This window comes from Lactuca saligna, chromosome 2, assembly GCF_052625555.1.
Source record: "Lactuca saligna cultivar CGN05327 chromosome 2, ASM5262555v1, whole genome shotgun sequence".
Taxonomy (NCBI): Eukaryota; Viridiplantae; Streptophyta; class Magnoliopsida; order Asterales; family Asteraceae; genus Lactuca; species Lactuca saligna.
In genome coordinates, this window is record NC_136418.1 from 161503972 (window position 1) to 161518762 (window position 14791).

The 14791-nt window shown below is 36.7% G+C and overlaps 1 protein-coding gene across 1 annotated transcript; it reads left to right on the plus strand.

Annotated features, from left to right (window-relative positions):
• The first annotated feature begins 4259 nt into the window (after positions 1 to 4259).
• Positions 4260 to 11296, plus strand: LOC145032452 (xanthine dehydrogenase 1-like). Its single transcript, XM_078981265.1, has 13 exons — positions 4260 to 4800; positions 5265 to 5364; positions 5476 to 5584; positions 5663 to 7393; positions 7482 to 7796; positions 8232 to 8471; positions 8552 to 8836; positions 8922 to 9143; positions 9233 to 9394; positions 10044 to 10178; positions 10261 to 10497; positions 10575 to 10748; positions 10836 to 11296. Exons 1-13 carry the CDS (start codon positions 4665 to 4667, stop codon positions 11076 to 11078), a joined length of 4089 nt encoding a protein of 1362 aa, XP_078837391.1. The 5' UTR covers positions 4260 to 4664; the 3' UTR covers positions 11079 to 11296.
• Positions 11297 to 14791: the final 3495 nt, after the last annotated feature.

Genomic DNA, 14791 nt, shown 5'->3' on the forward strand with positions numbered 1-14791 from the left:
GATGATGGTAGTGGTTGATTCTTCAGTTAAGGAAGATATTTCAAATGATCAGGACCCTAATCGACTAGATCTTGTTTCGATGTTTGTTTCTTCATCGATGAATCTGGTGATGGGGGTCGGTGGTGTTGTTGGAGGGTTGTTTCGGGTGGCTGGATAAGGATGATGGTGATGGTGGTTGTAAGGGTTTCTGTGGCCGATTCTCGTCGGCAAGATGGAGATGACGTAGTAGAGGATTTGAGTGTGTAATTAAAGAATTTCAATTTAATTCCACAATTATGGCCTTCGATTTTTTTGGTATTTAACTAACTATTTAGTAAATTTACTACAATGCCCCTTTCTATTGATTGGTCTACAATTGGTTATACATTCACACAATAGATAGGGGTTATATAAGAACCTAACTCTCTCTCTTTCTCTCTCTCTCTATATATATATATATATATATATATAATTTTAATAACGACAACAATTAATAAATATTGAAAACATTTAGATATTACTACAAATTTCTTGTGTTACACTTGTATTCCTCCCCCCTAAAACAGTGAAAAATCATGAAAACGTAAGGGTATGAACTCACCTTGTTTGTGGGTTCCCGGTTGGTTACAATGTGGTCGTGAAAATTCTCGGGTTACAATACGTGATTATAGCTGTATCCTAATAATATTATCATGTAATATCGAATAATAATTAGATAAACTAATGATTTAAAGTGTTATATAACACTAGTTTTATGAATAAAACTTACCAAAACTTAGGAGTGGCATGAAGATGTTTGTGAAGAACTTAAAGTGAAAGCAAAAGAAGGTTGATAATTTGAGAGAAAACGTGAAGGATTTTGTTTACTGGAAGTGTAAAAGTGATCAACTTTGTTGCTTAAATGTGAAGGAAAAAGATAGTCTGTTTGGGGAATTTCGGTCGAGAACTCTACCTGAGAAAAGTGATTTCGACCGAGAACAATCAATATAAATTGTAACGCATGTGTTTCTGGGCTTGCCATTTTTAGCAATATAATAGTCTAGGTTAACCTTTGTAACCCGTTTTGAAATAATAGAAGTGAATATTTGAGTATTATGTGTTTTGTGCTTAATTGCTTAATTATGTGGTTTGATTAATTAAGAATAAAAATAAGCGTCAAAATTTAAGTATAAAATAAACTTGATATCTTTAGATAATGTTGTAGTAGTTGAAACAAGGTTTCCGAAGATATAAAGAATGCCGAAATCCGAGTTATAACGAAGAAGTTATGACCTGTCGAAGTTTCGCGACAAAACCGGCACCGCTGAATGACGTAAAAAGTGAAAGTTACGTTAGAGTGATATTTAGCCTTAGTGATCTAAACGAGAATCAAAGATCTCATTGTTAGTATCAAAGCGATAAAAAGTTAGGCGAGAACGGACGTCAAACGAATAAGTTATGAATTTATAACGAAAATTTCTGTCCCGGCCTATTAAAAATAAATAATAAAAATAAAGTCAAAATTAGCCGATGCAGTCTAAACGAAAGTTGTAGAGCGTAGTCTCACCTTCGCGTGGATATAAAGAACGTCGAAAACGGAGTTCGTATGAAGAAGATATGAATTTTCGAAGTTTATTAAATAATTAATAATTAAATTTAATTATTAAATCCGGCCTTATCCGAAGACGAGTCACCAGACACATCCGGAGTACGCCCCGCGTACTCGAGTATGCCCCGCGTACAACAAGAAATGTCGACACTTCGGATGACGCATGCAGTGACGATTTCGGAGGCATGTACCCCCTGCGTACTGGGAGGTTCCAGCCTCTTATAAATAGGATGCGAAGGGTCCGGGCATAATTGCTCATTTCTCCTCTATTTCGTGCCGAAGCTCTGCATTTTTACCCCCGAAACCACCCCGAAGCCCCGGTAATATTCCCGAGTCCCGAAGCAAGTCCCGAGATCCCGAGAAGTGCGGTTTCCGAGCCGAAGCTCTGCCCGCGAGAAGTTCGATTTTTGTAGAGATCTTCCAGATCTGTTGAGGATTACTACTTTTGCAAGTCGTAGTGCTGTCTGATCATCTTCTGATCAAGTGAGTGTATACTACCTTTCATAAACACGATAATAACACAAGTATGATTTGAGTGTATTAAGTATATTGTCGTTTATATGTGTGAATGTGTTGTTATTTTCTTCTAACGCATGATTATGAAGTATTTTATACGAGATACGTGCTATGTGTATATTTGGTTGTTATGTGTGTGAATGTATATTCACTTTCTTCTATCTCATAGATATGATTTATTCTCTATGAAATACGTGTTATGTGTATGTGTCTCATCTGTTGTTTTGGAATATGCATTGAATGAGAATGCTATGCAGGTTTTAAACTATGTATAAAAATATATATTTTTATCTACTAATATGTTGGGTAGAACATGTGTAGATAGTTGGTGTGTAATAAACAGATGAGAGGCCTCGATGTTGTTTTGATCCAGTCATCTAGCGGAATTTAGATGACGACCACAGGCTTTTCTAGACAGTCCAGTGGAACGCTAGCAGACTCATAACCTGTAGGTGTAAATGAACTTGGGTGTTCATTTGCTGTATTCCATCCCCCTCATGGTTGCCTTATTTGACTTATATTACTGAGGAATCCCTGAAGCATGTGTTGTCACCGCGATGAAATATTCTTAGACTAGGTCCCTTGTGTTAGTTATTTTAGGGACATAAAGTGAGAATAACGGGAATGGGTAATTGGGTTATTGTTGGTTGATAATAATTTATTTAATTATTTATTGTGGGTTGAAAACCCTATATGCTCACCAGGCTCCCAAGCCTGACCCACTCAGTTTTATTTGTATTACAGGAAGTGGCGCAAGGGCGTAAGATGGATGAACCATCAAGTTGTTTTGTTTACAAGTCTGTATATGTATATATTTGTTGAATGACTTGTAATGTTATCGTTTATGCTTATTGATCTGTATCGGAACATGACACCCCGAGTTTTGATTATATAATGAAAATACATTTCTTTTATGAAATGCTTTGGTAAACATTGTTTTATCATGTTTTGTTTTTGGGAACAAATTCCGCAACTCTTTCAAATCAAAAGGATTTACTCTGAAATTATTTTAAAAGCATAAAGGAAAATCGGTCTTTTCTGGCCGTGATTTTGGGGATGTCACATAAATATTGCTTTTCTTATTAATTCGTTTCAAAACAACCCTAGCAGAAAACAATCAAAGAAAAAATGTTAGTGAAAGTCTGGTTCACGACTGTACAAAGGATAACACAATTGAAGATCATCATCCTATTTTTTAAATATAACTTGAGTTTTTAGCTTCCCCTGAACGGAAAACCATCAAATGAAACTATAATTTAAATTCTATGTTGAAACCAAACCAGGTGAAACCATTCATCTCCTACAAAAAAGGGAGAATGAGTTTAATTATACCCTTACAAAAAAATTAGCTCACATTTTTTTTTTAGAATATTAAGTTGATGAGAGAAGATAATAATACACTTGCAACATAAAAAGTATAATGCTATTTCTTAAAATTCGGTAAGTTTACTCTCCACCTGCCTTACAAATAGCATAAAAAGTATAATGCTATTTCTTAAAAAGTTCATGAGTGTTGGTGAGGTCCATATCACCAAATACATAGAGAAAACGACACGTTGGTAAGGGAGGTGGGCCGCCGACACTTAACCACCAAATGATGGCGGAGGTGGGGGCAGCGGCGATTGCGTTGTCCGTGACGATGAGTGATCGTGGGGATGGATAATAAGTTAGGGTAACGAGAGGCAAAGACGAATAGTGGTGGTAGGAGTTTATCACCAAAAGAATGGAGCGAGGGCATTGAGACGGTGGAAACGACGGATGTTGCGAGTTGGAGAGTGGATGCAACTTCACTGCTGGGTCGATGGTGGTGTGAGAGAAAAAAAGAAGCATCTAAATAGGGTTTCTATGTAGGTGCTCCTTCATGCTACGCTAGGTTTTTAATTTAATTTAATTAAATTGATACCTTATATATGTGTAGTGAACAATAAACATAACGTGATTGTATATGATGTGTTGGATTTTATGCCTCTAAACTGTTCTAACAGTTGAATGTTGAATATGATTTATATAATAATAAAGATAAATATAAAAATATATTAATTTTTTTAAATCCATAAAACATATACTCTCTATAAAAACATTATAAAACTACTTTATGAGATTTCCATCCGAGGAAATTAGATCCGGCGAAAAATAGTAAATTAACTCTTTCCATGTGAGGTGGAGCAGTTCAAGTTTAGCAACTCATCAAGCAGCTGAATAAAAAATGATATCATCACGTGCTCATCGGTCATTGAGTCAATCAATGAAAATCGAAATACTTCCAAAGAAGAAAAGATTCGAGATCATTGGACATGTCATCTAGAACCGATGAACCGCCTTTCAGAAGATATCCCAAAGATATAAGAGACACAGGAATCCACGATTTCCGACTTTCGATCCAAATCAGGAAAAGAAAAAGAAAGGCCAACAAGAGTCTCAACCAAACAAGCAACATCACAATCAATCTCGCAATCACAAACAGTTCCCACATTTTTTGGTGGGTTTCCTACTTCTGCACTCATCCACCAAGTTTTCGATCAAACGCGATTTGTATCATAAAATTTACGCAAACTCACAGAAACACTGATTTTGGGTTCACATGGGATCTTTGAAGACCGAGGAGGAGCTAGAAGTGATCGGAGAAGTCTCAAAAGATGCTATTCTGTATGTTAACGGAGTCCGTAAAGTGCTCCCTGATGGTTTAGCCCACTTAACTCTGCTCGAGTATCTTAGAGGTAAACGAAAACACATAAACTGAATCTTTTTTCTTTCTTTTCGAATCTGATTAACCTATTTTACCTTTTTCTATCACTGATGTTCTGATAGAAACAAGATTTGGCAATTTCTATCTGATGTTGCAAGTTGACTCTAGATGCTAAAGTCCCCAACTTCGTTTTAGTGTTGTGTTTGTATCAGTTGTGGAACTTCTGAAAAGCTTTACTCTTTACTTCTGTTTACTTTCTTGCTTGCATATATGCTTGTTTCTGATATATGTCTAGGTCCATCTGTGAATGTCTAGTTCCATGTTTCTTTTATGGCATTCGTGCTTTTAGAGCGTAATTTCTATGTTATCTGTTGCTTCTTCTTCTTCTTCTTCATACTTTCAACTTTATTGCTAATATCTGTTTTCTTTCTTTCTCCCCCCACCTTTTCCTACTAAATCATCTCACTCTTCTCGTCCCCTGTTGTCCACATATAGATGTAGGTTTAACAGGAACGAAGCTAGGCTGTGGTGAAGGAGGTTGTGGGGCATGCACTGTCATGGTTTCTTACTTGGATCAAAATTCAAAGAAATGCGTGTGAGTTTCTCTTTTTCACTTCCACTTTTTTTCCTCTTTTGTTTCAAATACAAATATGATCAAAGATTCAAGTCATAGACTCATATCTAATTCTGGTTTTTTGTTCTTCAGGCACCAAGCAATCAATGCTTGCTTAGCTCCATTGTATTCTGTTGAAGGAATGCATGTAATCACAGTGGAAGGTTTAGGGAATCACAAATTTGGTTTGCATCCAGTTCAGGTAACCCTCTTTTAGTTCCTTATGAGTATGTCTTTTTCTATTAAAGTTGTTTCCAACTTAGATTTAAAATATATACAGGAATTATTAGCACATAGTCATGGGTCACAATGTGGATTTTGCACACCTGGATTCATCATGTCCATGTATGCGTTATTAAGGTCTAGCAAAACCCCACCTACTGAAGAGCAAATTGAAGAAAGCCTTGGAGGAAATTTATGTCGATGCACTGGTTATCGACCTATTCTTGATGCATTTCGTGTCTTTTCCAAGACTAATGACTTATTATACACGACCAATTCTGTTTCATCACAAACAGATGGTGAGTTTGTTTGCCCTTCAACTGGTAAACCGTGTTCTTGTGGATCAAAAACTGTCAAAAAAGGCGATATTTGCCATGATTATAGACCTGTTTCATATAACGAAATTGATGGAAGTTCATACACAAACAAAGAAATCATATTCCCACCTCAGCTTTTGAAGAGGAAACCAAGTTATCTAAGTTTGAATGGTTTTAATGGGATCAAATGGCATAGGCCATTGGAGCTAAAACATGTTTTAGAGTTAAAATCAAGATTCCCTGATGCAAAATTAGTTGTGGGAAACACCGAAGTTGGAATAGAAACTAGGTTAAAAAAACTTCATTACCCCGTTTTTGTATCCGTGACCCATGTACCTGAACTTAATATTTTGACCATTAATGATGATGGAATGGAGATAGGAGCTGCTGTTAGGCTTTCAGAGCTTCAAAAGTTGTTAAAAAAAGTTGTCAATGAGCGTTCTTCTCATGAAACATCATCTTGTAAGGCGATTATTGAACAGATAAAATGGTTTGCTGGAACTCAGATAAGAAATGTTGCATCTGTTGGTGGGAATATATGTACTGCAAGTCCGATTTCAGATTTGAATCCTCTTTGGATGGCTTCAAAAGCAAAGTTTAAAATCGTTGATTGTAATGGAAACTTTAGAACCACTTTAGCTGAAAATTTCTTTTTGGGGTATCGAAAAGTGGATTTGGGGAAAAACGAGATTCTTTATTCGGTTTTACTTCCATGGAATCGAAGGTTTGAGTATGTCAAAGAATTTAAACAAGCTCACAGAAGAGAAGACGATATTGCCCTTGTAAATGCTGGAATACGTGTTTTTCTTGAAGAAAAAGATCAGAAATGGATTGTTTCTGATGCGTGTGTTGTTTATGGTGGTGTTGCTCCTGTTTCTTTATCAGCTGTAAAAACAAAAGCTTACCTAATCGGGAAGCCATGGAATAAGGCAATGGTGGAAAATGCCATGGAAATCTTGAAACAGGATGTTGTGATTTCAGAAGATGCGCCAGGTGGCATGGTGGAGTTTCGTAAATCTTTAACTTTAAGTTTCTTTTTCAAATTCTTTTTGTGGGTATCTCATCAAATGAAAGGTCAAGATTTCTTTGAAGAACCCATACCCATTTCCCATTTATCAGCTTTTGAGCCATTTCATCGTCCATCTGTAATGGGTAGTCAAAATTATGAAATCACAAAACAGGGAACTTCTGTGGGGTCCCCTGAAGTTCATATGTCAGCTAGACTTCAGGTAACAGGAGAGGCTGAGTACACAGATGACACCCCTATGCCACCTGGCAGTTTACATGCTGCTATGATATTAAGCAAGAAGCCTCATGCTCGTTTGCTTTCAATTGATGATTCCGGTGCCAGATCATCACCTGGATTTGCCGGAATCTTTTTTGCCAAAGACATTCCGGGAGATAATGCCACTGGCCCTGTTGTTGAAGATGAACAAGTCTTTGCTTCTGATATTGTCACTTGTGTCGGCCAGGTACTCTCTAACTAATTCTTAATAAAGAAATCGGGTTGATTTGTATTAATCGTATCTTGATTTTGAAATTATTGCCAAATGTTTTCAGGTTATAGGAGTCGTTGTTGCTGATACTCATGAAAATGCGAAACTTGCAGCAAGAAAAGTGGTCATTGAATACGAAGTTTTACCACCGATCTTATCCATAAAAGATGCTGTGAACTCCAAAAGCTTTTTTCCAAATTCGAATAGGATATTAAGTAAAGGGGATGTTGACCTCTGTTTTGAGTCAAACCAATGTGATAAAATCATCGAGGGTGAGGTTCATGTTGGTGGTCAAGAACACTTCTATTTGGAGCCACAAAGTTCATTCGTTTGGACCATGGATGGTGGCAATGAGGTTCACATGATCTCATCGACTCAAGTAAGATCACACTCTTTTAAAGTTTCACAAACAATAATTTTATTAATTTTCAAGGTCAATTTAAAAGCATACATTAAACCCTGGGTGTTGCTAATAAGACACCCCTTAGACACCCTATAATATTTTTTATAAAAAGTCAACCTATAATCAACTTCTTGTAATCATCTATTTCGGAAAACAATACAATTTCAACCAATAAAAATATTTCAAACATTAATTAGGGTTGTCTAAATGGTAAAATAGGGTGTCTTTTTAGCCAACCCCTTAAACCCTTAATGTAGGGTGGATCTTAATTTGGCAGGTATCGCCATATCGAAATCAAATAACCAACTAATAGCGTGATTTAAGGAAATCGCGTGACGTGATTTTACAATTAAAACAGAATAATTTAAAACCAAAATTGGGGAAAATTGAACGGATTTTGCGTGTTTTTAGGCACCACAAAAGCATCAAAAATTCGTTTCCCATGTGCTCGGTCTACCGATGTCAAAAGTGGTTTGCAAAGTGAAGCGAATTGGCGGCGGATTTGGCGGGAAGGAGACGAGATCTGCTTTTTTTGCTGCGGTGGCGGCGGTCCCCGCATACATTTTGAACCGACCCGTGAAACTCACATTGGATAGGGATGTAGACATGATGATATCCGGTCAGCGACATAGTTTTCTTGGAAAGTACAAGGTAACGTTTTTTCATGATTTGAATCAATCGACATTTTGGTTGTTTTATGTTTGCTAACATGGGGGTATTTTGGTAATTAGGTTGGGTTCACAAATGATGGAAAGGTGGTTGCTTTAGATCTTGAAATCTATAACAATGGAGGGAATTCACTTGATTTGTCTCAAGCGATACTTGAACGTGCAATGTATCATTCGGATAATGTTTATGAGATTCCAAATGTTAGAGTTTCCGGAAGTGTTTGTTTCACTAATTATCCTAGTAATACTGCTTTTAGAGGATTTGGTGGGCCCCAAGGTATGTTGATTGCTGAAAATTGGATCCAAAGAATTGCCATGGAAGTTGAGAAAAGTCCGGAAGAAATCAGAGTACGTTTGTAAACTGAATCATTATTCGTATGTGTCATAAACATTATTATATTACTAATATAAGTATCAATTAATTCTATTTTAGGAAATGAATTTTATTGGTGATGGGTCGATATTACACTATGGTCAACAAATTCAAGACTGTACTTTGCATCGGCTATGGGATGAACTCAAGAAATCTTGCAACTTCTTGAAAATTCGAAGTGAAGTTGATGAGTTTAATCTTCATAATCGATGGAAGAAACGTGGAATTGCTATGGTTCCAACTAAATTTGGTATTTCATTTACTACAAAGTTCATGAACCAGGTGAAGTTGTGTTTGAAATGATTGGTTATTGTTTTTTAAGGTTTCAGTAGTTAACTTTAGCTTAAATATAATTTTTTTATTGGCTGCAGGCAGGTGCGCTTGTTCAAGTGTATACAGATGGAACTGTGTTGGTGACGCATGGCGGTGTTGAGATGGGCCAGGGTTTACATACAAAAGTGGCTCAAATTGCTGCATCTGCCTTTGAAATTCCACTTAGTTCTGTATTTATTTCAGAAACTAGTACTGACAAGGTAATAAATAATGTATTATAAGTACATGAAAATTATAAGAATTACTTTTAAACTAGTATTTTGCCCAGCACGTGTCGTGGTGTGGCCAATCTTTTTTGTAAATTGAATTTTGGTGATTGTATTGATAAAAGTTAGACACCGTTGCATTTGTTAGTAGATAAATATACAAGGTCGGTACCACTGATTCCACTGTTGGTGGATGGGATAAACACGAAAGTTTACAAAATCGAGGGGGTGAAAGTGTAATTTTACAAAGTTGAGGGGTGGTAACTGTAGGAAAATCATATTATAAATACTATGGTGGTAAACACAAAAGTTTAGGAAATGGAGGGGGTGAAAGTGACAATTTAGGAAGTTCTACCTTGAGGGAGTAAAAGTGACATTTTACAAAGTATAGGGGTGGAAAGTGGCGTTTTACAAAGTAGATGGGTGGATAATATTGGTGTTCAAAGTTGAGGGGTTGAAAGTGGCATTTCAAAAGTAGAGGGGTGGAAAATACCATTCTACAAAAAATGTTGAGGGGTTGAAAGTGGCATTTCAAAAGTATAATGTGGCACTGTGAATTCTTTTTTTGAATTACTTGGTTATTCCATTCCATCCTACCAAACAAAAACCTTTAATTCTGTTTCTATTTCTTTACATTTGTTAGGTCCCAAATGCGTCTCCAACAGCAGCTTCAGCCAGCTCAGATATGTATGGTGCAGCAGTTTTGGACGCGTGTAACCAAATAAAATCAAGAATGGAGCCGATTGCATCCAAGAAACAACACACTTCTTTCAAGGAGGTATATATCAATCATCAACAACACTTTACAACAGAACAATTCATGATTATTCTCATTTTTTGACTTTTTGATTCGTTTTCAGTTGGTAAACACATGTTATTGTGAGCGTATAGATCTTTCTGCACACGGGTTTCACATCATCCCTGACATTGGGTTCGATTGGACAACTGGAAAAGGTAATCCATTCAGGTACTTCACATACGGGGCTGCATTTTCCGAGGTTGAAATCGATACACTGACCGGAGATTTCCACACAAGGGCTGCTGATGTCATCTTGGACCTTGGATTCTCCATTAATCCAGCCATTGATGTTGGACAGGTACGTGTTAATTTACATTCTTGACCCTGATCTTCAAACGCTATAATCATATTTGTGTTTTTGATTTGCATACACAGATTGAAGGAGCATTTGTGCAAGGTATGGGATGGGTGGCTCTTGAGGAGTTGAAATGGGGAGATGAAGCTCATAAATGGATTCAACCTGGTTTCTTGTTTACATCTGGTCCTGGAAATTACAAGATTCCATCTGTTAATGATGTTCCTTTCAAATTCAAGGTTTCCCTATTGAAGGTACAACTTATTATACATATATACTTGTAAAAATCCAAACAAAAGAATGAATATCAATTGAATGTTTGTAAATTGTAATATATACAGGATGCTCCAAATGACAAGGCGATACATTCATCAAAAGCTGTTGGTGAACCTCCATTCTTTCTTGCTTCATCTGTGTTTTTTGCCATTAAAGATGCGATTATAGGTGCAAGAGCTGAATCAGGGTTTCATGGCTGGTTTCCTCTTGACAATCCTGCAACTCCTGAGAGAATCCGGATGGCTTGTGCTGATGACTTCACAGCTCCATTTGCTAAATCTGATTTTCGACCCAAACTTAGTGTTTAGTAAGCATTCCATCAAGTTAACACATAACACATGAGGTGGATGCTTGTTTTTCGTGCATAGTACTACTGTTTATACATTAATTTGTATATTTATATAAGAAATCTATTCTGATTATTAGCTTTTATGAACTTGGTGAAAGAAATGTAATGTGAAGATATAGTTCTTCTGTATGTTTGAAAGTCTCTCAATCCAGTATCTTTATCTTTGGTATGACAACATATCTCTATCTTTGACATCACAACATATTTTTTTGATAAAAGTTCAGGATTTTAATAGTTTTTATAAAATATTTTATGTAATCATATATTAATTATTATGGCACTTTTGAATTGTAAGAAAACCACAAGGAAAATACTATTACAATTTGATATAACTTGTAATTACAAATTACAAAGAGAACTTAGATATCATCAATTCTTTACATGTTCAAGTCAACTATCTTCATGGCGATGGTGGAAAATGTCAAAGATTCCCCTTCAAAAAAAGTCAAATGGAAATCCGACGAGAGTTTGCGACTACCAGAAGGGCTTTGGTATATTCAAGTGTTTCGTTTCTAAAGATCAATGCAACGTTTTCTAACTGCAAATGGACATTTATAATAGTAATTTATTAGGGTACATGCACGTTAAATTAATCTACTACTATGGAAAAACATCAGCAATGATTAGGGTTTCTGTGATGATGTAAGATCAGCAATATTTTATTAGGGTTCATATTTAACTAACTTGTTATAAAAGAAAAACAATGAATGCATGGCATACAAAAAGAACAAAAGCATAAAAATAAGACTTGATTTAAATTATATACGAAACCACAGATTCGATTAAACGTTGCAGTTAATTACAAAAGGAGAATGTAGTACTCAAAATAAGAATCAATTAATTATAGCATCATGTTTTAAAGCTTTTCCTGTAAAGCTTTGAGATAATTAGCTAGTTGCTTGCATATTTTTAATCCATATGGCTTTGATCAGATATGTTTATCAAAACATTCTTTTGATAAAAATCAATTCCAGTATACCTGCTCATCTTTATTTGGCAACCAAATATACTCTTTCAATTGATGCGTTACAGGAGTAAGAAAAAGAGTAGACTGGTTTGTTAATGTTGGAATCCTAAAGTCACGTAGGACCTTGGAGACCAAGTAATCAATAAATATGGCAAGTTGGTCATGTTTCCTAATTGCAGTCTTATTCTACAAGTTAGGTAGTTTAGGAGTATATATATATATGTATAGATACCGAGATATGGTTTGTACATAAAAACACAACATAGGTTTTGAGTTATTTTCCTATTAATCAAAGAGATATTTTGATTATTTGTGTTTTCTAAACTTGAATTGGTATCAGAGCTTGAGTCAAGAAGCTGTGAAATCAAATTCTTTATTTGTTGACAAGTAAGGCCAACATGACTGATGCAGGGGGTGAGGGAGGATCGGCTCCTGTGATTGTGAAGGAAACTGGGTCAACTTCAGTTCAATGTCCCATGTTGAATTCCACGAATTACACGGTCTGGTCACTGAGAATGAAGGTAGTCTTAAGAATTCATAAGGCTTGGAGTGTGATTGACCCTGGAACAGAAGAGAATGAAGAAAAAAATTACCTGGCAATTGGATTGTTGTACCAAGCGATACCGGAATCCTTGATTATGCAGTTGGGAGATGTCGATTCAGCAAAAGCCCTTTGGAACTCGATCAAAACAAGGCACGTTGGAGCCGACCGGGTGAAAGAAGGTAGACTTCAAACCCTAAATTCCGACTTTGACAGATTAATAATGGTAGAAAAAGAATCAATCGACTCCTTCGCCGGGAAACTATCTGAAATCGCCTCTCAATCGGCATCACTAGGTGAAATCATCGAAGAATCAAAGATGGTGAAGAAACTACTAAAATCTGCACCGAGGAAGTTCCTTCATATAGTCGCATCACTTGAGCAAGTTCTCGATTTGAAGACAGTCGGATTTGAGGACATTGTCGGTCGATTGAAAGCATACGAGGAGAGGGTGAAGGAGGCAGATGATAGCAGTGAAGGATCAAAGGCACTGTTTGTCGACGGTGGAAATCAAAGCTGGAGAAGAAAGGGGAAATCAATTAATCAAGGATCTGGTACGACTGGGAACAATTTACACGGTTCGAATGGGTCTGGATCCGGATCCTGTGGGTCTAATATGACAAGTGGATCTGGGTCTAAAACAAAACAAGCCCAAAGAAAGTCAAATTATAATCGATCCAATAGTAAGCCCAATTCCAATTCTGACCCAAATAATAAACCAAAAAAAGACCGATCCAAAATTATTTGTTACCGGTGCGATAAACCGGGCCACTTCGCGTCTCAATGTCCGGACCGAATCAAAAAATTACAAGAAAGTAATTTTGTTGAATATGACGATACCGATGATGCCGTATTTTTACACGAGACCGTATTTTTGAATGAAGAGAAGGTGATACCGTCTCGATACGACTCACACGAAAATGATGTGTGGTATTTGGATAATGGGGCGAGCAATCACATGACGGGGAACCGGTCATTCTTCTCCGAGCTTGACGAAAGCATAACCGGGAGGGTTAAATTTGGAGATAATTCGTGTGTAAAAATCAAGGGAAAAGGTGCTATACTTTTCCAAGGCAAGAGGGGTCAACAAAGGCTGATGACGGAGATTTACTACATACTGGATCTCAAGAACAACATTATAAGTCTCGGACAAGCAACTGAAGCCGGGTGTGATATTCGAATGAAAGACAACTATTTAACCATGCACGATGCCGATAATTGCTTATTAATGAAAGTACAAAGAACTTCAAACCGCCTTTATAAAATAAAATTACAGATTGGAGATCCTATTTGCCTTCATTCAAGACTAAGTGAAGATGCGTGGCGATGGCATGCAAGACTTGGGCACATTAATTTCGAGTCAATGAAAAAGATGTCCAAAAAGGGTTTAGTCAAAGGGTTACCGAAATTAGAACATGAGAATCAATTATGTGAGTCGTGCTTAGTCGGCAAGCAAACGAGAAAGTCCTTCCCAACCATGACGACATACAAAGCAAAACAACCATTGGAGCTTGTTCACGGTGATTTATGCGGTCCAATCACGCCGGCAACCAAGGGTCAAAACAGGTACATTTTTACACTAATTGATGATTTTTCACGATTTATGTGGATTTATCTCATAAAAGAAAAGAGTGAGGCGTTTACACACTTCAAAAAATTCAAATCTTTGGTGGAAAATGAAATTGGAAAACCTTTGAAAGTGTTTAGAAGTGATCGAGGAGGTGAGTTTACCTCTCTTGAGTTTAATTCTTTCTGTGAACAAAACGGAGTCAAACGCCATCTCACCGCCCCATACTCTCCACAACAAAACGGAATTGTGGAACGAAGAAACCGAACACTTATGGACATGACACGAAGTATAATGAAGGCAATGCATGTTCCAAACTACTTATGGGGAGAAGCGGTAAATCACTCAACAAATCTAATCAATCGAGTTTACACAAGAGTCCTTGGTGATACAACTCCATATGAAAAGTTGTATAAAAGAAAACCGAATTTAGAAAATGTTCGTATATTTGGGTGTCTAGCACATGCAAAAGTTGAACCGGTTAATCAAAAGAAGTTGGATGCAAGATCAAGACCACTAGTATATGTTGGCTCCGAACCAGGTACGAAAGCTTACCGGTTATTTAACCCGGTAACACAAAAAATAATCGTGAGTCGA

What these genes read in the sequence shown, in the direction of transcription:
- LOC145032452 (XM_078981265.1), top strand. Translation starts at nt 4,665, where the DNA reads ATGGGATCTTTGAAGACCGAGGAGGAGCTAGAAGTGATCGGAGAAGTC. An exon ending in TTGTCACTTGTGTCGGCCAG is followed by an intron (nt 7,394 to 7,481) that starts GTACTCTCTAAC and finishes AAATGTTTTCAG; the next exon opens with GTTATAGGAGTCGTTGTTGC. An exon ending in AAAGTCCGGAAGAAATCAGA is followed by an intron (nt 8,837 to 8,921) that starts GTACGTTTGTAA and finishes ATTCTATTTTAG; the next exon opens with GAAATGAATTTTATTGGTGA.